The sequence below is a fragment of the Ictidomys tridecemlineatus genome, chromosome 11 (genome assembly GCF_052094955.1).
Source record: "Ictidomys tridecemlineatus isolate mIctTri1 chromosome 11, mIctTri1.hap1, whole genome shotgun sequence".
Lineage (NCBI taxonomy): Eukaryota > Metazoa > Chordata > Mammalia > Rodentia > Sciuridae > Ictidomys > Ictidomys tridecemlineatus.
Window position 1 is genome coordinate 98,571,854 of NC_135487.1, and position 24,110 is coordinate 98,595,963.

Genomic DNA, 24,110 nt, shown 5'->3' on the forward strand with positions numbered 1-24,110 from the left:
ATAGAAGTTATAAGAATGCTCTGTATGACATGGAAACATATGAAACTCCAGAAGTTGGGAGTTGGGTGACCGCTGATTGGAAGTATGTCAGAGACAGAATTGTCTTGACTTAACCATAGAAGAAAAGGTAGCAGGGTCAGGGCAAGGGCCAGCCAAGCTGTTCTTTTAGGATTGTTGTTGCAATTCGAGTTGACCCTTAACAGGATTATTGATGTGATAAAGCCTTTTTCCACAGACTGCACAGATGAGAGATGACTGGGAGGGTGAGTGCTTCTTCTTCAGAGAGTGCTCAGGCCCTGCAGTCATTTCTTTTCTCCTCTTTTGTTGTCCTCCTCTTTCCCTCTTTTCAGTCACTTATAACTCCAAGTCAGATTGATGGTTTGTTTGTGGTACCTTGAGAGAACTATGATGAGCTGTTACTGCTCATAAATGGTGTCTGTTTAGTGCTTCACTGCTCCCTTGGCTGGAGTGTGATGCTAATGAGGCTCAGGTCATGGTTTCCATTTCAGTGCAGACCTCTATGGTTAACACTGCTATATTTACTTGCACAGGCTGGGTCCATAATCTTATTTATCCTGTAGTCTTAAAATCATAGGATAGAGCAATAAGAAAAGACCGTTAAAGTGACCCTACTCCTATGAAACTGATACGCATGCTTACTTTACTAGTGGTGGGTTGGCAGGAAGCTTCATTTGTAGCACTAAGGAGCTGTCTTCTTCCCCTGTGTTAGTCAATCCTGCCTTGTCCTTCAATAGTCAACCCAGATTCCCCTTCCTATTTGAAAACTAGCAATCTCACACTCCCAGTCTTTTTGAGCACTTAACTGTTTCCATTTCCAGTTTGTACTTCTAATTGATTGAACTAATGGTACAAACTTGAACAAGTCACTGTTCCTCTCTAGTCCTGTTTCCTCATCTGTTTTGCCACTGATGCCAAGTGTTTAGTACAGTACCTGGCGTGTATACTGAAGTGAATGGTAGGACACAGTTCCTGCTCTCATAGTGTGTGTAGTCTAATGTGAGAAGAGACTTATGTAGAGTAAATAAATAAATAATCACAATTTGGGACATATGCCAGGAGAGATTGACTGGAACAAATGCACTGGTGGAGAGTAGTGAGGAGGGATGCATTTGAAGAACCTCGTTAAGTTATCAGAGTCCGAAGGATGAGAATAACTAGTCATGTGAATTAGAGGGGCTGAAGAGAACAGGATATGCAGAGGTACTGAGGTAGGAAATAATGTGTGAGGAACCAACAGAAAACTGTTGTGGCTAGAGACAGTGTATCAAGGACAGATAGGAATGTGAATAGATACATGAGGCAAAAATGGTAAGCTGGAAAATTGTCAGTTACTATAAGTGGTTCCCATCATTTCAAGTATCAGCCAAGAATTAGGCAGTGTGATGCTTCATATTAGATTAGTCCAGACTCCTGGAGCGTAGCTTTTAAATACACACCCCTTTCTTTCTCTTTTGCCCATAGGAAACAGAGGGGACCTACCCAGCCCTCTGCCGTGGCCTTAATGTTAAACGGCATTAGCTTACAGTATCTACAGGTGGAAATTACTAAGAGGGATAATTATTGCCCTCAAAACTTGCCTAACTGAGCTTTGTGCAACATATTTTGGGAGTTTACCAGCATGGTTTGTTTTGACACAGATGATGATCTATGTTGAGACTTGTCTCTGGATTGAAGACTTAGTGGCTTGGTGGGGCATGGAGACAACGCAGCTCTTCCTTTTCACTAGACGCTTTTATATGCTAGGTAGCTCATAACTTAGTGCGCTCTCCTCCTCTCCTTGCTAACAGATAGTTGTTTGCCTTTCGTTCTTCCTGTGTTCTACTGTCTGACTAATGTTCACACCCTGTGTTGATCATGTCTTTCCCCACTCTTCTTTGCCTATTTTATCAACTTAGGAACTGTATTTAAATAAGTCTCTAGCCACCTCCACCTTTTCTTTTAAAATTCAACCAGAGTACACTCAGATCATTTTTGCTGTCTTCTGGACCTAATCCTGCTTTCCTCAGGAACCCACCCCCCTTCAACCCAGGCTAGTTTTCTTGGCATGGAATAGTGGAAGAAGCCAAATGACTTTAAAACAGACCTAATTTGCCTAGGAGAATGCCAAGAACTTTTTCAAGGCTAATACCTTCTTTCTGCTAAGGGGATTCTTGTGCCTTCTCATTGTGCTCTAGGACTCTGGATCAGGGATTCAATGTGTAGGTCTTGACCAAAGAAAGCCAATTTGGTGCTCAACTGTGCTACAGTGAAAGGCATCTGATTTAGAGTCCCACTGATCTGGGTTTGAGTTATAGCATTCCTTCTCATCAGTTCTGTGAAATTAGGAGGTCATTTACCTTTCTGAGCCTTACTGTTCTTAATTTCAGGTGTCTGCACTGGTTTTCCTCTGTGCTAAAATGCTGGGGACTTGATGGAAGTTTGCTATCTTAGTAGACATTCCATTGGGGATTTTGGAGCAAGCAATTGCAACGGGCACCCTGGTTACTGTTTTCAACATTTTGAATTTTAGAACTGGTTGATAGAGTAGTAATAAGGAGGAAAAAAAAGTCTGGCAGAAATGAGGCTGGGAAGCAATGCTGCTTTGGAAAACTGTGCATGAAACTTGGAGAAAAGAAATCCATCCTGTAGAAAATTCCTTCTAGGGATGGGATTGTGGCTCAGTGACAGTGCTTGCCTTACATATGTGAGGCACTGGTTTCAATCCTTAGCACCACATAAAAATAAATAAACAAAATAAAGATATTGTGCCCCTGTATAAGTAAAAAATGTTTTTTTTTTTAAAGAAAATGTCTTCTAAGTCATAATGCTCTTGGATTTCTAGATTTCATGTCTTTAATGAATAGTACCTTACAGACATGTAGTTCTAGGATTCAGTGGAGGCATCTAATTTCCAAAAACCGGTCTCATTCAAAAAATTAGTGAACTGTGCCCAAAAGTACACTGTGAGTCATGATTTTGGTCTTCACCTCCTCCACCTCCTGACATTAACCTTCTTCATCCTCCCTACTTCCACGTGGCTGTGCACCTGGGAAAATAGAACATGCAGAGGGGATTTGATAAAGTCAGATCCATACCTCAAATCTTTGTTAAGAATTTTAGAGTGAGGCAGCCCCCAGCTCAAATGCCAGATTTCCTGCTCTCGTTGCCTCTCACAGGCAAGTTATTTTTACCTCTCAGAACCATTTCCTCGGCTCCAAATGAGATGATTGTTATGGCACCCCAAGAAGTACATACTTTGCAGTAGGAAATCCATGGCTATTTGTGTCCTGTCCCAGGAGTGCCAAATTTCCATTCTAAGGAAACACTTAATATTTTATCTAGTCTCTTTGTTTATTTTCCAATCTATCTTATACCAATATTTTAGTGACTGGTTATTACAATGCATAAGGAATAAATACAAAATCATTTTAAACACTCAGTGTCTTATACTCAGATTTATCACAATGTTAATAAAGAAGAATAACATCTAATTTGCTCAAATTGCACAAGTCAGTATATTTCAGGGGAAGTGTAGATATTCAAGTTACTGTAAGTAAAATAGACAAGACTCAGCAATTTTCCAGGTTGCAAGAACTCTTCACCTACTTCTTGGTCACGTGTTTATTTCTCAACCCCACCTGCATTCTAATAACACAGCTGTCATTACTTTGAAGTAGGGTTTCTGCTGGGACTCTAAGGGAACAAAGTTTTCTGTAATAGATGAAATGACATCATCTTCCCTGGGGGAGATGATTGCCATTCAGTTCACTCCTTCCTTTCCTCCCTCTCTCACTTACTCCCTCATTTACTCCCTCACTTACTTACTCCCTCTCTCATTCACTTCCTCTTTTTCTCCCCATCCCCACTTACTATGTGTTAATTAATAATCTGCATTACAACTGGCAGAATCATCTCAAATTAGAAAAACTTACAAGAGATGTCTCTCAGAAAGACTGTGCCAGGAGCAGCTGGGCTTCAGGAACAACAGGAACCAATAACCTGAATGCCATCATGATTTTATTTTCCTCCCTGTGCACTTCTAATTCACCCTGATCACTTTCTCTGCAGACTAGCTGTTGCATCCATTTGGTCTTGTGACAAAATGTTCCTAGTCCAGTAATTTGGGAAAGGGACATAGTGATGTAGATTGGATCCTCTGCCCATGCCGGATCAGTCAGCTGTGGCCAAGAAGGTGTGATTATACAAAGATATAGTGGTTCCTTCAGGACTTACATGGATGGAGTAGGGAGGGAAGCACAAAAGAGAGATGCTTAACACTGAGTTCCAGAAACATCCACATTCCCATCCTGCCATGCTAGTGGGCTTTATTGGCAATATGTTAAAAAAAAAAAAAAAAAGGTCCCCAGACTGAGCTTGCATGCATCCAAGTGGTGGAAGATGGATGTGCAACCAAACAAGTGATAGATGATGTTGGTTTTATACTAGTGGAAGTTCAGCTGAGATGGGAGTGAAGAATAAATAGGTGAGCAGTTAGGCTAGGTCCGATGCAACTCGAATGTGCCAACAGTGCAAAGGAAGAATGAAGGATACTTTACATTTTTTGAGTTTCAGCAGCTTGTTATGTTTTAGAAAATTCAAATGATCTAAATCTTAATTTCTTTGCATAGCTGTCTAAACTGACTTAATTTAAAAGACTTCTAGCCAGACCAGTTCATTAATATGCTCTATGGCTCTGGTGGCCTGGCACTGAACTGCATTTCTGAAACACAGATTCCTTGGTTATAAGAAATATAAGACATGTTTGTTCCTTGCTGAGGAGCTTTGCCATAGTCCCACAGTTGCTGTCAGGATGGCCTGCAGCACACCTGTAGGAGCCTCGTGTTTGTCATCCTTCATTGTGCTCTTTTTCAGACAGCATACTGGTTCTTCTTCCATCTCCTGTTGCACTGGGTGGGCTTTCTGCCTTGGGATGAGCACATTTTGCTCCAGTCTCACCGTTCTGGGTCTTGCCTTTTACCAGGGCTTCTCATTGTTCTTCATCTTTTCTATCCTTGCTTGCCTAACATTTTTGAAAATTGTAATTTATATTTTGAAACAAAGTTTCACAGGATTGTGACAATTAATGAGAGATACCTAGTACACTTTATCAAGTGTTTCCCTGTAGTGACATCATCTTGCAAAACTTTTGTACAGTATCACAGCTGGGCTGTTAATGTTGATATAGTCCAGATATGGAACAGTTGCTATAATGTTTAGAGCTGTAGTTTCCCTTTTGTTATTTTTTGACTCACTCATCTCTTAGATGCTTTCGTCTGTGCTCTTATTCATTGACCCAGGGATTAAGGTGAGTCAAGGGTCCTAATAGGTTTCACCTCTGTTTGATAAGACTATTTTCATGTTGTCAAGAGTTTCTAGCAATGATGATTTTTTTGTTCATCTTGAAATAACTTGCCTGGAGTAAATACCATTTGGTTGGTATTTTAAGGCTTAAGATAGCCTTAAAATTCAAGAGAATATCTGGCCTGCTGTGAGCTCTGCTGGCCTTAATTTCAGGCAGGTCACATGAAGGTGAAGTGTATGGGGGCTGTGATGGTACTAATTCCTTGAGATGTGGGCCCCCTAATCAAAGGTTTTTTTCCCCCCAAAAGGACAGTTCTGCACAGAGGATGTGGATGAGTGCCTGCTGCAACCCAATGCCTGTCAGAATGGAGGCACCTGCACCAACCGCAATGGGGGGTATGGCTGTGTGTGTGTGAATGGTTGGAGTGGAGATGACTGTAGCGAAAACATCGACGATTGTGCCTTCGCCTCCTGCACTCCAGGCTCCACCTGCATTGACCGTGTGGCCTCCTTTGCTTGCATGTGCCCAGAGGGAAAGGCAGGTAAGGCCAATGGAAGGACAGAGCTGGAGAGTGGGGGGTGGGGGCAGTGAGCATTCAGGGCTTCTGCTGTATCTTTTGTCTGGCAGCTGTGCTCCATGAATTACCATCTGTAGGAACATACCACTCAGGACTGTTTTTCAGGAAATGTTATCTGCTAGCCAAAGATCTGGGAAGTTAGTCTCCTTCTTAGGACTTCTCCTTCTAATCTTCACCTGTGCTTTGGTTTGTTATCCTAGAAAATGAAAGCTAGGCTAGATGCAGTGGTGTACTCCTGTCATCCCAGCAGCCCTGGAGGCTGAGGCAGGAGGATTCCAACTTCAAATCAGCCTCAGCACCTTTGCCCTAAGCAGCTTAATGAGACCCTGACTCAAAATAAAAAATAAAAAGGGCTGGGAATGTGGCCCAGTAGTAAAGTACCCCTTGGTTCAATTCCTGTTACTAAGAAAAAAGAAAGAAAATGAAGGACAGTAACTGTGGTCTTTGGAGCATCTGCAGAACTCCTTAAGATCTTAGACTGAAAAGTACTTCAGAAACTCCTACTAGATGATGAATAAATGAAGTCACAGGCTTGATTTTAAGAAGAAATAGTCCACTTACTAAGAAGGAATTAGCAGGAGAGACAGGAGGAGAAGTGCATTTCGATCCTCAATGTCTATGGAAATATTCCTCTAAAGGAGAGTTTCTTCATACTACAAAGTTAACCTTTCTCTTTCTGTGTAATAGCTTCTACTTCTAGAAGTATGACAGCAACATGGGGGTGGATGTGATGGAAAAAAGATGGTTTAGCCAAGATAACTTTTTACCCAGCAGTTTTGAAATGTGGTTATATTTCTTCTGCCTTTCCAAAAGCCACACCTTCAGCTTTGAGGAATAAGCCTTAGTAAATAACAGACTGGAAAACTTAGTTCCCACTTGAACTCTGTGGAACAGGAAGCCTAGAATGTCCTCAGAAGCCTGAAGGCATCTGAGCCAAATGTCAATGCCATTAAACTGCCATTCTAGTAGAGGAGGATGACATCGGTTCCTGTTTTCTTTTGAGACTGGAGAGATGCATATGAGCCCATGACCATCAGGTAGAGTGACACTGGAGAAGGAAGATGTCAGATAAAACAGGATGCATGCAGTATTTGAATTTTATTTTAAAAATTTGTTAATCAGAAGTTCAGTTTAACTCTGCATCTTCTATTTTATTTGCCAAATCTGACAATCCAGAGACTGTCTCCGTGTTCTGGAGTTACTCTTCTAATTTCTGGCTTATATGCATCTCTGCACTGGAAGAGATATCTAGTTGAGGGCTCAGGGTTGGAACATGGGCTTGTCTGAAGCAGCTAGCTGCTTTGCTGATGCTGCAGTGTGTCCCTGGATAGGACCAGGTGAAGGGGACATTGACTCTAAATCTTTATGTTGGATTGTGAGGAACCTGGTGAAAGAGAAAGTTCTTCTCCAAATGAGAGATGTTCTCTCTCCACACTTGCCCCCCCTCTGGCAGGTCTCTTATGTCATCTGGATGATGCCTGCATCAGCAATCCTTGCCACAAGGGGGCGTTGTGTGACACCAACCCCCTGAATGGGCAGTACATCTGCACCTGCCCACAGGGCTACAAAGGGGCGGACTGCACAGAAGATGTGGATGAGTGTGCCATGGGTGAGTACACAACCTTTCTCTGCTTCCAGTGGGTGTCAGATCAGCAAGTATTTCATCGGGAGCTCATATTACTCCAGGAGCATGTTACATCCCAAATCTCAGATCTCTCCTATTAGGTATCCCTGTTTGCAATTAACTCTTCAGCCTAACCATACATTCCATTCTGGGAACTAAATATATGCAAGGTCTATACTTGATTTTTCTTATAAAGCCTTCCTCAGTGGCAGTTTGGACTATAGAATACAGGCCGGCACGGTGGTGCATGCCTGTAATCTCAATGGCTTGGGGGGCTAAGGCAGGAGGATGGATTGTGAGTTCAAAGCCACCTTCAGCAAAAGTGAGTCATTAAGTAACTCAGTGAGACCCTGTCTCTAAATAAAATACAAAATGGGGCTGGAGATATGGCTCAGTGATCAAGTGCCCCTGAGTTCAGTCCCTGGTACCCATGCTCCCCCAAAAAAAGAGAATACAGAAAGGCACGAGAGTAAAGATTGCCTATTCCTTTTTTATTTTTATTTTTTCTTTGTAAGTTATGTAAGACATGAGAAGGTAGAAATCTTAGGAAATACATCGTCAGATGCTCTTCCGTAGTCTGCATTTGTGGAACTCTGGCCTGTGCTTGGGTCCTGATAATTGGTGCTTGTGTCCTGATAATTGGTGCTTGTGTCTTGCAGCCAACAGCAATCCTTGTGAGCATGCCGGCAGGTGTGTGAACACAGATGGCAGCTTCCACTGCGAGTGTCTCAAGGGCTATGGGGGACCTCGATGTGAGATGGACATCAATGAGTGTCATTCAGACCCCTGCCAGAATGATGCCACCTGCCTGGATAAGATTGGAGGCTTCACTTGCCTGTGCATGCCAGGTAAATGTTTGCCTTCATGCTGGGGTGTGAGATGAGAGGTGGCACTGCACTTGTCCTAGGGAGCACTCAGGAACCAGGGGGAGTCCATGCACTGTATTAGCATTTTATTCCCTGACTGGTCACTTTAGGATGTCTGGGCTCCCAGGCATCTTTTTTTCTTTCTACAGAGAAGCGTGCAAGATGGGAATTGGCAGAGCAGTGTCGACCAAATTGACCAAGCTCTTTATGTCAAAGCCGGATGCATACCACAGAACATATCAGAGGCGATATACTATAAGACTTTTTTAAAAATAGCTAACTTTCCTGATCCTCCAATGTATTGCATAATACGTCCCATTCCATTAATGGAACTGGATCTTACCTGCAGCATATGCTTAGTGGTGCCCTGGAGCTCTTCTGCAGAAATAGTTCTTGAATCCTCAGAGGCCCAACTAACACTAGTGAAGTGACAGCTGAGGTGGCTGCTCTGGCTGATGAAGGATGCCAGCTGCTGACTTTGACTTATACCTTGACTATAGTAGCAGCCCACTCGGGTGACATTTGGGAACTCAGGGGAGGGACACTTTGTGTCTGGCACTGTCTGGAATGTGTGCATTGACACAGAAAGCACTGTAGAGTCTGTTTGCATATTAGGTCTCACCAGTGTCTTATGAGGTAGCCCCTGTCACCTCTTCACAGTGACAAAGGTCTTTCACATTATCCATTAACCTAATTACAGGGACTATTTCTTGACATGGCAGAGTCCCTTAGGCTTGGCAGTAATATCTATGCTCATAGAAGTAGTAGCAATCTCTGCACACTGTGTTTTCTTGGTTGGAGTCCACCTCTGTGTCTTTCTGAGCCATATGTGGTCTGTTTTGTGCAGGCTTCAAAGGTGTGCATTGTGAACTAGAGATCAATGAATGTCAGAGCAACCCTTGTGTGAACAATGGGCAGTGTGTGGACAAAGTCAACCGCTTCCAGTGTCTCTGTCCCCCTGGTAAGTGCCCACCACCTGGCCCTGTTTCCTTCTGAAGTACAAAGCCTACTGACCATGGGAAGGGAGGGAGCATATGTGTGGGCTATGCATGAGGAAATCATTAAAATGAAGACTTGGTGAGAGGAGTGTGTGGAGGGATGGGGAATTGCTTTAGCTAGCCTATCTTCCAAGTCGTTTGTGGATGGAGGTCCAAGTCTGTTCTGGAATGGTCCATGACCTCTGTCTATGTGTATATTTCAGAGCTCTCACTCCCACAGAAGCCACGGTTGTAGGCTGTTCAGGATTCCTTTTTCCCCCTATGGATCATACTCTCGAAGCCCCTCTGTGAGGTTTTATTGTTTTGAGATTTTTTTCACCCCACAAATCCAAACAGACAACATGCATCCAGTTTCTTCTGCAAGAGCCTCTGTCTGTTATTTCCCTTCATGCTTATGTTGAAGACATGCCGTTGTCTCCCAGCAACTGTGGCCTGCCCACTTTGTCTCCAGAGAGAGGGTCCCTTTGCCTCTGAAGATCTGGGTGCTCATTTGAGGGCTCTATGTAGCATTTCATTTTCTCTTGCTCCCTCTAGAGCTGACATCACTCTAAAGGAGCAGTGGTGGAGACAAGAGGGCTTCCTGACCCTGAGTTTCTCCCAGGTATCCTGGTCACCTGCTAGGGAGAACCACTGTGTAGGGAGAATCACTTGCTAGGGAGGTCACTGTGTTGACCCACAACATGGGCTCTAGTGGTAACCTAACCCACCTCCATGGGCATCATCCATTCAACAAGTAAGAAAGACACAGGATAGACTTTGACTTGGTCATTATTTTGCCTCCTCAAGGTTTCACGGGGCCGGTATGCCAGATTGACATTGATGACTGTTCCAGTACTCCGTGTCTGAATGGGGCCAAGTGTATTGATCACCCAAATGGTTACGAATGCCAGTGTGCTACTGGTAAGTGCCTGCTTACTTGTCATCTCCCAGGAGTTTCCTCTGCACAAGATGGCAACAGTCCTCTGATAGCTTCTCTGTGTTAGAGACAGAGGGGCCTCTGCTCTAACACTCAGGGGCTGCCCTGTGTTAGAGCTGCTGATAGCAGACTTTCTGATGTTCTCATGGTTCCCTCCTATACCCTTTGTTCTTCCATCATGGTAGTGGTCTGGCCTGGATATTCCACTTATGTCCATGTCTTTTTGGCACATGGAGAGCAGTGAGCTTCCAGCTGGCTTGACTGACTCATTTGGGAAAGTAGGATTCCCATGGAAAACTGTTCCACTGGGGACTTCTCTATAGTTGCCCTTTTTGTCTCTTGAGGCCAGTGACCTGAAAAGGCTTAGGAGTCTACAGGCTGAGTGTGTGCAGGTGTGGAGGCTCAGACACAGTGGCTCTTAGGTATGTAGCAGCCAACAGGCAAGAGCTCTGGCTAGGAAGTTAGGGTTTCCTTGCTGACTTCTGGTATTAGAATCCAAAGGATCTATTCACAGAGATGAACAGATCTGTGAACCTATCGCCCTGTTTTTACTTTGGAGAATATTTTATTAAGTCAAATGCCCCTTTTACATGTTTCCTTCTTTGTAGATAAGTAATGTCTAGAAAGCCTAAACATTATTAGAAAAGATGATATCCTTTATTATCTGACTGCTTGAGGAAAAAAGTTAAAAATATAATTCAAGACAGTTATAAATATAATTCAAATTTATTTAGAAGAATTTGTAAAGAGTTGTAGGCATTGAACGAATGATTTCTTTCTGATTGTAGAAAAGCAAACAGTCACAAAGTCACACAAAGTGCTACTGTTTTTATATTAGACCTCCTTGGTGAGGTCAACTCCAATGAGCCACTGAACTTTAAAAAATAATCTATTGTCCTTCATTGGAGAAACTCCAGTGTTTGTCCTCTTGTCACACCTAAGCTCACTGGAGAGGCTAAAAATCACCTTTTGGGGGGAAGGTGGGGGTTACCCAGGGGCACTTAACCGCTGAGCCATACCTCCAGCCCTTTTTGTTTTTTATTTTGAGAGACGGTTTCACTAAGTTGCTTAGGGCCTTGCTAAGTTGCTGAGGCTGGATTTGAACTTAATGATCCTCCTGCCTCAGTCTCCTAAGCCATTGGGATTACAGGTGTGCACACCACACCCAGCTTGGATTCACTTTTTTAAAGGAGGATAGGCCTCCTAGAGTCTGTTGGGAAGGAGAAGAATGTGGGCATATCTAAATCTTGAAAGGAGGAACACCCTTTTTCACTTAAACGTTCATAACTGTTACACTCACTTGTTTTGTTCAACAGGTATTTATTGAAAATCTCGTGTATATGCTTAATGCTTTGGAAGGGGTGAAGCAGAATAAAGTTCTCTGTCCTCCAAAGTCAGAAAGTCAGAATTGGGAACACTAGGTTCATGAAACCATTATTCAGTACATATGTTTTGGGTTTGGGAGAAAAAGAAATCAGATATTAAAAAAAAAAAAAGTCAAGAGCAGCTTCCCCTGAAACCCAGTAAGTCAGGAGGCTGAGGTTAAAGCCTTTGTGCTGTGAAATTAGTTATCAGTCTCAAAGGTGCATTAGTCCTGCCAATATGATGTTCTTTATTTTGAGCACAGCTCCCCAGGCTCGCTTTCTAAATCAAAACAAACAACCAGTTCCCACTGCTCAAAACCAGCAGTAATATTCATTCAGATGTGGAATGTGTAGGGTACATAGATTAATTGCTCTTGGGTTCAGGTGTGTGGTATCTGGCTTTGAAGATTCCTTGGTAAAATTCCTTCCCAAGGTTTCACTGGTGTGTTATGTGAGGAGAACATCGACAACTGTGACCCTGATCCTTGCCACCATGGCCAGTGCCAGGATGGGATTGATTCCTACACTTGCATCTGCAACCCCGGGTACATGGGTGCCATCTGCAGTGACCAAATTGATGAATGTTATAGCAGCCCTTGCTTGAATGATGGGCGTTGCATTGACCTAGTGAATGGCTACCAGTGCAACTGCCAGCCGGGCACATCAGGTAAGCCTGCTCTGGTTATGTTGGGTTGGGGTTTTTCATTTCTTAAACACAATTTACACAGACCTCTCCAATTTTTTGACATTTGCACAGATACCTAAAAAATATTTCTGATTCTGAGAGGCCAGCCAAAGCCACAAGCATGAATATAAATGGTTCTACTTTGGGGAGAAGTTAGAGACAATAATTGTGCCATTCCAGTGTGTGTGTGTGTGTGTGTGTGTGTGTGTGTGTGTGTGTGTGTGTGTTTCTGTGTGGTGTGTGTTTCATTTAATGGAGGCATATCACTTCAAAATATAAGATTATTTTTAGAATTGAAATGTGTCTTATTGAAATGTGGGTTGATGAATTTTCTTTAAGTCGCTTTTATTGAGAATTGCCTGCGTTCTTTCCATCCCTCACTCCTTCCTTCCTTCCATTCACCTTTTTTTTTCTTTCATGTTCAGTCTCTTTAATTTTGATGGTTTTCTTTTGCTGCTTATATCTACTGGGTCTTCAGGCATTGGGGAGACTCTAAAGGAGAGGACACACTTTGTTACACAGAAATTGTGAAGAATGGATAGACACTGCTATCTGTCCTTAGAGTCCAGTGCTATTCCCTGACTGTGGTGGAAGGCTACATGGTAGGGGGAGAATCTGCTGCTCCTTCTGTGTGGAATTTGGAGTTGTTTTCTCCGAGAGAACATCTCACAGGTTTCACTGGCTTCTGTTTTACATATTATAGGAATAAGTATGGACACAACTGTGATTAATAGAGGGAGTACTATGTCCCAGGTCAAAGGAAAATGTATTAGTGGAAGATTAACCAGTGTGTGCCTTTGCTAGAAGAAAAATTGCCAATATCAGGAGAAATTTATTGAGAAATCATCCTGGACTTAAGGAAAATGGTCTATGTGGGTGGCAGAGGTAGGGGACATGGTTAGCTGTCTTCATTTTATAGTGTTATTTCCAAATCTATTTCTTCAAACTTGTAAAAGGCCCTGGTCTTCATCCAGGCCCTCACACATGCCAAGTTTGAAAACAAAGTCCTTTTTGACTTGCCCGAGCATAAGAAACACATCTCATTCCTTCAGAGCTGAGAAGGCCTGCCCCTCCCCACATTTAGATAAGTCCCTTAAAGGGCTTGTAGATCTTTGTAAAACCTTCCAAAAGCACTTTGCTTCAGGGCTGGTCTCCAACATGAGAATTGCTGTATGAAAAGAAATTTGAGAGGTTTACCAGTACTTTCATGGCCATTAGAATGGAGGTGCTACTGTGGGCCTTGCTGTCATTCTGGTTATAACAGCCATGCTGGGAATCTGGATGAGAGGTGGGTTGATGAGCGCTTTGTTTCCTGTGGGATTACATCATTATGCCAGAAGGCATCAGGTGTGTTTTCTAGGGAGGGCATGGTATAAGTAGCTGTCACTAAGAGGCAAGGGGTATATATGAATGTTCTGTAGCATGGAGAGGGAAGCGAGGAAGGTCTCAGGGCCCTGCCAAATCCATTCCTGCAGCTGTTAAAAAAATTCATGCAAAGAACTGCCAGCAAAGTAAAGAAATGTTGGTCTCCATACTGTTTTCCATATTGGCTTCACTAATTTGCAGTCCCTTCAGCAATATATGAGTGTGCTTTTTCTCCCACATCCTCTACAACACTTATTTTTCTTTTTCTTCATAATAACTGCCATTCTGACTGGTATCTTAGAGTCGTTTTGATTTGCATTTCTCTACTTGCTAGAGATGATGAACATTTTTTCATATATTTGTTGATTGATTGTATATCCTCTTCTGAGAAGTGTCTGTTCATGTCCTTGGCCCATTTATTGTTTGGGTTATTTGTTTTTTTTGGTGTTTATCATTTTGAGTTTTTTATATACCCTATAGATTAGTGCACTATCTGATGTGTGAGGGGCAAAAATTTGCTCCCAAGATGTAGGCTTTCTGTTCACCTCACAGATTGTTTCTTTTGCTGAGAAGAAACTTTTTAGTTTGAGTCCATCCCATTTATTGATTCTTGGTTTTAATACTTGTGCTGTAGGAGTCTTATTAAGGAAGTTGGGGCCTAATCCCACATGATGAAGATTAGGGCTTTGACCCAGCTATCCCTCTCCTCTGTCTATACCCAAAGGATTTAAAAACAGCATACTACAGGGACACAGCCACATCAATGTTTATAGCAACACAGTTATGATAGCTAAACTGTGGAATCAACCTGGATGCCCTTCAGTAGATGAACGGATTAAAAAAAATGTGGCATATATACACAATGAAATATTACTCAGCAATAAAAGAGAATAAAATCATGGCATTTGCGGGTAAATGGATGCAGTTGGAGGAGATAATGCTAAGTGAAGTTAGCCAATCCCCCCACCCCCCAAAAAAGGCGGATGTTTTCTCTGATATAAGGTGACTGGCTCATAGTGGGGTAGGAAGAGGGAGCATGGGAGGGATAGACAAACTCTAGATAGGTGGGAGGTGAAGGGAGGGGGCAGGGAGTTAGCAATGATGGTGGCATGTGATGGACATCATTTTCCAAAGTACATGTATGAAGACATGAATTGGTATGAACATACTTCATATGCAATCAGAGATATGAAAAATTGTGTTCTATATGTGTAATAAGAATTGTGATGCATTCTGCTGTCATGTATTTAAAAAATAAAAGCAATTAAAAAAAAAAGAAATGTTGGTCTGTAGTGGGTGGAGAAAGAACTGATATGTGTCAGGGGCCTGCTTGGAACATCCATTAATTGAGGCATTATGAATAGAGTTAGAGTTAGAATCCCAATCCATTTATTGAATGTTCTGTGTTGGTGGTTTAGCACTTGGATGGAGTCTGGATGGAAGTGATGTGTTACAACTTGCTAACTGCAGTTGCAGTAGTCACCTGCTGGGTCATTAAAGGGAGAGAGACTACTCAGAGTATCAGTGCCTTCTCTTATCTATGCTATTATGATGATAAAACTGTTTTGAGTAATTAGTTTCTATGGATTTCAGGAAACAAAACTCAACTTGAGCTAGCTTAAAGAACCATGAACAAACAACAAAATAGACAATTTTAGTGAAGGCTCGCAGAAGTCTCTTATGTAGATTCTAAGCAAGAATGGAATTATTGGGCTGTCAGGAAAATAGTACAAAGCAAGGCATTTTGTAGCTCAGTGTTCAAATAGGTCACATTTCTACATAGGAGCTCATTAGCCCGACCTGATACAGATGTCAGTTCCTCCTCAAGTAAATTATGGCCCTGGAGCTAGAGCTACATTGGATTTAAAGGCTTCATGGGGCTGCCTTCATGGATTGAGGACAAAGATGGGTTGTCAGTCAAGGGCTAGACATGGGTTATACATCTGCTACGTGTGTAACTTTTACATGGGAATATGGGACTCCTTTTCTCATTTATGGCTAGTGCGGCATGAGAGCCTCTTTAACACAGAAAGACAGCGTGGCTTGCTGGAAAGAACACAGAACTGTGAACAAGAAGACAAGGCCTCACTGAAGCTGGGCAAGTCAGCAGTGCCATTTGTAAAATGGTGTAACACAGCTGGGTTTAAGCTTGGCTGAGAGAATTAGCAAAAAAAATCACAAAACTGCAAGGTCAGCTGCTTTGCACACAATGGCCCAATAAATTTTTAATACCATAGTAATTACTAATAAAAAAATAAAATTTGTGAATGAATTAATCATGACATTTTGTTCTAGAAATTGTTTATTTATATTCTTATTGTGTTTTTATTGTTAGACTGTTTTTACTACCCATATATTCTTCCATGATAACTTAGGAAACATCATTAAATCCATTTTAAATAAATAGTGAGAAATCATGAGTTAAATTACTTTATCAGTACAATACCATGGTAACACTAATGATTGATATAGCCTTACTCTTTCGTTATCCATATCTACAACCAAGCCTGTGTCAGCACAGCTAGACCCTTCTGTTCATCTGTGGAACAGAACAGAATAAGACAGTGCAACACTAAAGGCAATTCCATATTTGTTTAAAGATCATCCTGAGCTTTAGCTTTTAGCACTGATCGTCAGTGTCAAGCTTAAGGTGATGGATCCAAGTTCTAAATTCTAATTTTGATTGTAAAGCCCAAATTTAGTTTCAGCATTAAGTACTATCAGTTGTTTCCCTCAAAATGACAGGTTTCTTTCTTTCACTTAATATTTGCTAAACACTCAAGTCTGATGAACTTTGGCTTATCTGTCAGTTGTTCTTCCAACTACATGGGGTTTCATACAGAAGGCAGCTATTTTAGCTCACAACTTGAACAGTTGCGTGACTGCTTCTCCTGATATGATGTTCACACCTGTATGCACAGAAATTCTTCTGTGCTTCCCCTTTCATCACACATAACAGGGGAGGTACATTTGAGGTTCAAGATTTAATGAAGTTACGATGTTTATAGTTTTAACCTCTTTGCCAAAGCCATTCTTAGGTGAACTGTCTCTTGTGTTTATTTAACTGTGGGCAGCATGGATGTGAAGATACAGTAACTACTAGCACAATTTAGTTCCACTGCCTGATTCCCACCACATGCCAATAGTTTTATCCCCATTGCCTTTGCAAACATCAGTGTGAATGTCAACACAGAAAAAAAAAAGCAAGTAATAGCTTTGTTTGAGTAATAAAATCCTTCTGATTTCAAGGTTCTCCTGAAAGAGTCTGTGGACTATACTTTGAGAAGTGCTGCTGTGTTCTGTCCAGGGCTACCTGGATTACATTTAGACTTCTTACTCCACAGAATCACAAACAAAAGCTGGGTTATGTCTGTGGTAATGTGGAATGATTTCTCTTTGATTCTCCTTTTAGGGATTAATTGTGAAATCAATTTTGATGACTGTGCTAGCAACCCTTGTGTCCATGGTGCTTGTATGGATGGCATCAATCGTTACAGTTGTGTCTGCTTGCCAGGATTCACAGGTAATGCTTCATGCACTTCAGCCCATCACTTTGGGAAAATGGGACATCTGAGGGAAAATCACTTTTCAAATGTCTCTTCTTTCTTGGTGTCTCTGGAAGGTTTGAAATCTGCTTCTGTGCTTCTCTGATCCAGTTTTCTGCTCATAAATCTTCCTTAAACTGAAACATGCCATATTTCATTTATTAGATTTTACCATCATTGTGCTTGAGTTAAGTTACCTCCAAAGCCAACTTTATTTTCCTGCAAGCAGTAGTTGGTACCTTCTGTAAATCCATATGTGAGGTAAACTTGCAAAACAGCACTTTTTGTCTCATGTCCTTCCTCTTTTGGGGAGCCTATTTAATAAAATTGTAACTTGAGGGGACCACCTTAATTTGCCTGCATGAGCAAGATCTTTCTGTGCAGGAGGAAGAAAATAAATGGCTAAAATAGCTTAGCAAGTCATTCCTACTGAAGTACAAATAGCTAGAACATTAGCACATGCAAACCTGTGCACACGGGCACATCCATGCATCTCTCTCCTCTTTCCTTGTTAATATTACCTTTCCTTTTACCTTCCTGTAAAAAGTTCCTGAGGCTACTGAGGAAACCTAGCCCCTCACTGACATCTAAGCTGCTAAAGGCACCATGAGAGGGATTCACAATGTATTCTATTCTTTCCTGTCAGTGCCACAGACAAGTAGGCCCTAATGTAATACCCTTTAATAATGACCATGTGGTCATTTGCACTCCAGGTGAGAGACTCCTTATGAGCTTTTGGCAGAGGCAGCAGGAGCCAAATGAAGAATGTCTGCCATTGCCATGTGTTCTCTAGTTCACAAGCACTTTTCCAGTTTGTATGACTGTTGTTGCTAGACAGGAATGTTTGTGGCTCCAGTGATTCCTGTTCATTGGAAGTCAATGAGAAGCCAAGTATGATGAAAGCTTTCAAGCCAAGACCATGCAGTAGTGTGGTGGCCTGATGGACTTGTGCATCCTGAAAACTGTCACTCCAGTATTAGGTGGCAGCCAACAGAATGCATGGAAATTCCTGCTATTAGGATAATAGGTGCACTGTTGTTAAATGGGTAATATGAAGAAAATAGCTAGCACATATTTTGAGCTATGCATCAAATTAAGTGCCAAGTCACAATTATCACAGCTGTTTTGTTCCTCTGGTATTGATGAGAAATCCAGAGCTTAGAGAGGTGAAGTGATATTATCGGTGTACTAGGATTTTACCCCAGACATCTGATCCCAGAGCCCTGGTTAATTTGTGGATTTATATAAGACTTATTTAGTTTTCTCAAATGTCAGTGCATCATATTCTTTCTCTTTTTAACATTCAGCGACCCAGCAAGGTCAAGGAGGGAGGGCGCATAGGGCTAAAAATATTCTAAATAAACTTAAGGTGAAGTATGAAACTGCATAACCAAGAAATGGAATGTTTTGATTACTGGGCGGTACCCTGTTCTTGGAACTGTTTTCTGTGTCTGACATTTTTTTTTTAAAATCAGTCACTGAAAATATCTAAGATGACTGTGGTATATACTCACGAGTGGTAAATGAAAAGTGTTTTATTCTTTCCCCTGTTTTAATTTAATACATTCCCCCTATTATTTTAATAACAGCTTTAAAAGACTTAAGGGATGGTTTTGTTTTTGTTTTTTCTTTCTGTAAGACTAGGTTCTCTGTTCTATTCAAAAAGGATTTCTTGAAACTTTTTGAATAAATGGTAGAAAGAAAGGAATCATGTGATAATCCTGTGAACTACTTTTCAGTTTTACATAGCACCACATTCGTTATCTTGAATTCTCCAATAGTCCAGAAAGGAAGTTCTGCCATCCTCATTTAATAAATAAGGCAGCTGAGAGACAGAGCTTGATATGCCCATATCCTTAGCTAGTGAGTTGCAGAGAGGGCTGTGAATTCTCAGAAGGCAGGAACTTCCCTTTATTATCCTTCTAGCAATATCTAGCACAGAAGAATACTCAATAAATGTTGCTGGATGAATGAGTTGAGTGAATTGTACTCAAAATAAAGCACTTCTCTTATTCAACCCAGACCCTAATGCCTGGGCTAAACACCAGTTCACTGAGAATTCATCAAGTACCTACCAAGTAGGAAAGACAGGGTAACTTCTCATTTCAATAATTGCTGAGCCTGGGGCTAGAGTTGTGGCTCAGTGGTAGAGGGCTTGCCTAACACATGTGAGGCACTGGTTTTGATCCTTGGCACTACATAAAAACAAATAAATAAAACAAAGATATTGTGTCCAACTACAACTAAAAAAAAGATATATAATCTTTGTTTTATTTATTTGTTTTTATGTGGTGCCGAGGATCAAACCCAGCACCTCACAGGCAAGCCCTCTACCACTAAGCCACAACCCCAGCCCCTAAAAAAATATATTTAAAAAAAATTGCTGAGCCCCACAACAGACATGATTCGCATTGAGCATTTTTGGTGCTCTGTGGATATTCCACGAAGGCATGACCTTTCTGGTGGAGCCACTGCTGAAGACTGCACAAGCCACTTAAAACTCTCATAAAAAGATTGCTTGAAAATTTGTTCTGGGAAGAATTTTAAAGCAAATGAAGGGCTGGGGATGTAGTTCAGTGGTAGAATATTTGCCCAGCATGTACAAGGCCCCAAGTTTGATGACCAGCACTGCAAAGAACAAAGAGAGGGAAAGGAACGGGAGGGCAGAGGAGAGGAGAGACTCAAGAGGCTGAGGTGGAGGGATTGCTTGAGCCCAAGATTTGAACACTAGCCTGGATTGCATAGTGAGACACCATCTCTCAACAAAATAAAACAAAGCCAAAAAAAAAAAAAAACCAAAACAAACAAACAAAAATGAATGAAGAAAACTTGAGAAATCTGTGGAGATGCTTCCCAAAAAGGACCACAAGTGAAAAGGCTGTTTCCTTTCATACTCTACTGGATTGCAAGCCATGGACAGCCTAGCAGTTGAAGAGCTGTGGTTCATATTTTGGTGCCATTGGGAAACATCTAAAAGAATCAGTGGCCAAGGCCAAGGAAATAGCATTTTAAAACAAGTTATTAATAAAACACTTAGAGAAAAATAGCATCCACTTCCAGATTATGGGTCTTCACCACAAGAACCACCAATAATGGTTTAGAGAGCAACAGAGAGTGAAAAAATGTTAATACCCATACTTTAAAGGGTGTGTGTCTATTTCATTTGGAATTTCCTGTTCTAAATGCAGGGTTGCTCTTTCTTACATTTTTTTTAAAAAAATGTGTATTTTTTATCTGAGTCAGAAAATTGTATTCTTGGTAATTCATATGTTCCTTCATGGCAGTTGCTTGATTCCATTTATTTACAGAATTATGGGCAATTTAAAAATTTCACATCATTTTAGAATATGTAGTCAAATATCAATTATTATAAATTTAACAAATAAAAACAGTTGTATTACTGGCCCATTGTCACATTATTCACCCAAATGACAGTGAAGAACTAGGCTATTGCAGACTTCTTTTCAAAGTTCAATCTTGGGTATGGCTTGGAAGAAGAACACACTCACTTCAGTTTCACGTACTCCCAGCATCTATCAACATTGTTAAAGAATGAAAAGTATAATTGTTTAGTGCAGAATTTCTTAACCTAATGTTTGAACCACCCGCATGTTTTAAAATGTGGCTGTTGGGCCCCACCCATCACAATCTGTGCAGTAGGGCCTAAGGATCTCATTTTGAGCAAGAACTTTAAGTGGCTATTTTGCACATTAAAGTTTGAGAACCATTATTTAGACTGAGAGATAATGGTGTTTTCTTAGTTTTTAGGGAGCCGTAAAATTATGTTTAGAAACTCTACTTTCTGAGGCAGAAAATGGAGTAAATGATACTCTTAAGAATCAAAACAAAATGCCTTTCTTTTTAATCAATTTCATCATTAAACTAAGTTAATAGCCCATTGACTAAGCATTCTAGTTCACCTCATTCAGTTGACTAACTGAAAAGTGAATTAGTGGTAAGCCAGTGGAAAGCACATTCCAGAGGCTTCTGGGAGTATGCTTACAGCAGCAGCATCAGGGCAGCCATCTTTGCTGACCTCTGAGGTTCTCTTCAAACCTTGTGAGGTTTCTCCATTTCTAAGGTGAAAATGGAAAGAAATACATGACAACATGGTATAGCACTTTTCTTGTGTTAACTTTCTTCATTAACAACTGCCAGTGCCCCCTGCAACTTCCTTGAATGGTATTAAGTGCTCTTGAGTGTCTCATTACTTAAATGTTTTTTTATTGGTACATTATAATCATACATGATAGTGGGATGTACTGTTGTTACATATGCATACACACACACAGAACAACTAGGTCAACTCCACCTCCCAGTAGCTATTCCTTAAACCTTGACATTTGGTGTCCCAAGGCACCTCATAGCCTGTGCAGATGAAGAGTGTCACCCTGTGTGTAAATCAGTTCTGGATCTGCTCCTGAATATCTGGGATTTGAGTAACAGCATCCCCTTCTCTGCAGGGCAGAGATGTAACATCGACATTGATGAGTGTGCCTCCAATCCTTGTCGCAAGGGTGCAACGTGTATCAATGATGTGAATGGTTTCCGCTGCATGTGCCCCGAGGGGCCTCATCACCCCAGCTGCTACTCTCAGGTGAATGAGTGCCTGAGCAGTCCCTGCATCCATGGCAACTGTACTGGGGGCCTCAGTGGGTGAGTAGCTGCCATATGTTGTCAGGTTCCTGTCTGTTGACCTATGTCAAGCCATTTGTCTTTTGGCGTTGGTGATAGCCTGCAGAAGGCATTTGGATACTTGTCCTGCAATTTGGCTGAAGGTTTTAGTAGTCTGCCACAAACTCTTCTAATTTATCACTTTGTCTGTGGAAGCTAACCCCTCCTTCCATGGTGGAGGACCTGGGAAGAAAGTAAGGAGGATTGTCTCTTTTACATAAGTAGTGTAAGGACCTCATGGGAGGAGTCCAGGCCTATTTTATGAGTCTTTGGCAATTGTGTTTTAGAACTTATTACAAGATTGAGTTCTGAGGAATTTCTAGCATCATTTTTTAACGACTTTTTAAACACAGCCTACCTTTGTTCATCATAGTACTTGTGTGTACTCTGGAGTGGAACTGGTTCAGCCAACTTTAGACATGATTCTGATAAAACATTTGCAGTTGGCATGTCCCTCAGAGTTGTGTAATGTATTGGTAATTTTTAGAACTACAGAGTAACCTTAGGTTCTCTGAGAAGGTCTTCACTTTTATTGTGCTTGCCATAAGACATGGTTTTAGACATTGCCATTTTCCACACTTACAATAGGTGAAAGAATGAGAGTGTTTTAGGAAATAAAGTTTTTTTCAAAATGAGTTAACTTGGTATTCATGTCTCAAAGTATGACATCCTTAAAAACACCCCTTCCATCTACCCTTTCCCCACAAATCTCCTGTGAAACATAGCTGTCATTTCCTGATAGCACTCTCTAAGTGATACTGATATTCAAGTATGATACTGTATATTTCAGATGCCTTTATTTTATGCTCTTTCTTGATCAACACCCTGGGTGCTTTCTGAGGCAGAGTAAAGCAAGACTCAGATGTAAGACATCCAGGGAGTTATTCATTGTGTCTTAAAGTCTTTGCTACTGTCTTATTTCCAGGTATCTGTTTTGCAACACAAACTAGGGATCTTAAGGTTTGTTTTACCTTAGATTTATGTGTAATAAAATTAGTTTTGTAAATTATTCATTTTAGTGTTTCCTGCAGAGTGGCCCAATATATATATGACCCAGCCATTGTTTATATATGAAATTCACTATAATTAATTAATTTCACTAGCTTCTTGGTGAGCTAGGTGGGCCCAATGACTCTATGTAATAGAGTCACAGAAGAATATGAGATTACCTTACTAAAGAGCTCCTGCCCCCTCATTTCATCACCAACTCCTTTATTTTATTCTCTGACTGTACTGTACATTTTTGTGGGGTCTTCTTTTAGATATAAGTGCCTTTGTGATGCAGGATGGATTGGCACCAACTGTGAAGTGGACAAAAATGAATGTCTTTCTAACCCATGCCAAAATGGAGGAACTTGTGACAATCTGGTGAATGGATATAAGTGCACTTGCAAGAAGGGCTTTAAAGGTGAAAACAAAAGTACATCTTTTATGTCTGTTGTTGTCTGATTGCATACTACTTGGCTCAGTTCTTTCCATTTCTGTTTTCTCATTCATTCATTCATATGGCAAACATGGAGGAATTAGTATTTATGAGTCATTTGGGGGAGGAAAAATTACTTGTATAGATAAAATTTCTGCCTTCAGCCTGACAGAGAGGCAAGCTGTTAAAGCAGTTCATATTTAAGATGCTCAGTTAAGACTCACACAGCTTTGGACAAGTGCCTAATTGTAGGGTCATTGGTCTAGGTTTTCTTCTATGGTAATTCAAATAGCTCTATAGAAATATAATATTTTGCTTTTTATAGTTAGGGTAGCAACATCACAGACTCAGCTCTATGTTTGGAGCATTCTTATAAACTCTTTCATACATCAAGGTATTTTTACTTAGTTTTTTATTGCCTTTTGGAAAAATGCATAGCAGTGAAATTGTATAAGCCTTTTTTTTGAGTTCACGCTTGTATTTGCACTATTATAAGTTTTCACTTGGAAACTCATGAGAGATAAATATATGGGTAGATCATTTATATTTATGCTTACATTACCCATTGATTTCTTCACTCAAAAACCGTGATTGGCTATTATGTTATATCAGCATGTTTTAGAGACACTTTGATTACAGATTAAGCATCCCTAATCCAAAAATCCAAAATGCTCCAATATCTGAAACTTTCCTAGCACCAGCATGCTGCCATATTTGGAGAATTTCACACTCAACCTCATACGACAGGTCAAAGAAAAAATACAGGTTCAT

The 24,110-nt window shown here is 41.0% G+C and overlaps 1 protein-coding gene across 1 annotated transcript in view; it reads left to right on the forward strand.

Annotated features, from left to right (window-relative positions):
* The window catches only part of Notch2 (notch receptor 2), a 151,504-nt gene that overhangs the window by 90,055 nt on the left and 37,339 nt on the right, over positions 1-24,110 (forward strand). Inside the window, exons 6-14 of the mRNA XM_078026900.1 lie at positions 5,610-5,843; positions 7,333-7,488; positions 8,163-8,351; positions 9,217-9,330; positions 10,154-10,267; positions 12,081-12,314; positions 17,110-17,220; positions 21,706-21,898; positions 23,179-23,324. Of these exons, the coding sequence (XP_077883026.1) occupies positions 5,610-5,843; positions 7,333-7,488; positions 8,163-8,351; positions 9,217-9,330; positions 10,154-10,267; positions 12,081-12,314; positions 17,110-17,220; positions 21,706-21,898; positions 23,179-23,324 (1,491 nt within the window). The remainder of the gene's footprint in view (positions 1-5,609; positions 5,844-7,332; positions 7,489-8,162; positions 8,352-9,216; positions 9,331-10,153; positions 10,268-12,080; positions 12,315-17,109; positions 17,221-21,705; positions 21,899-23,178; positions 23,325-24,110) is intronic.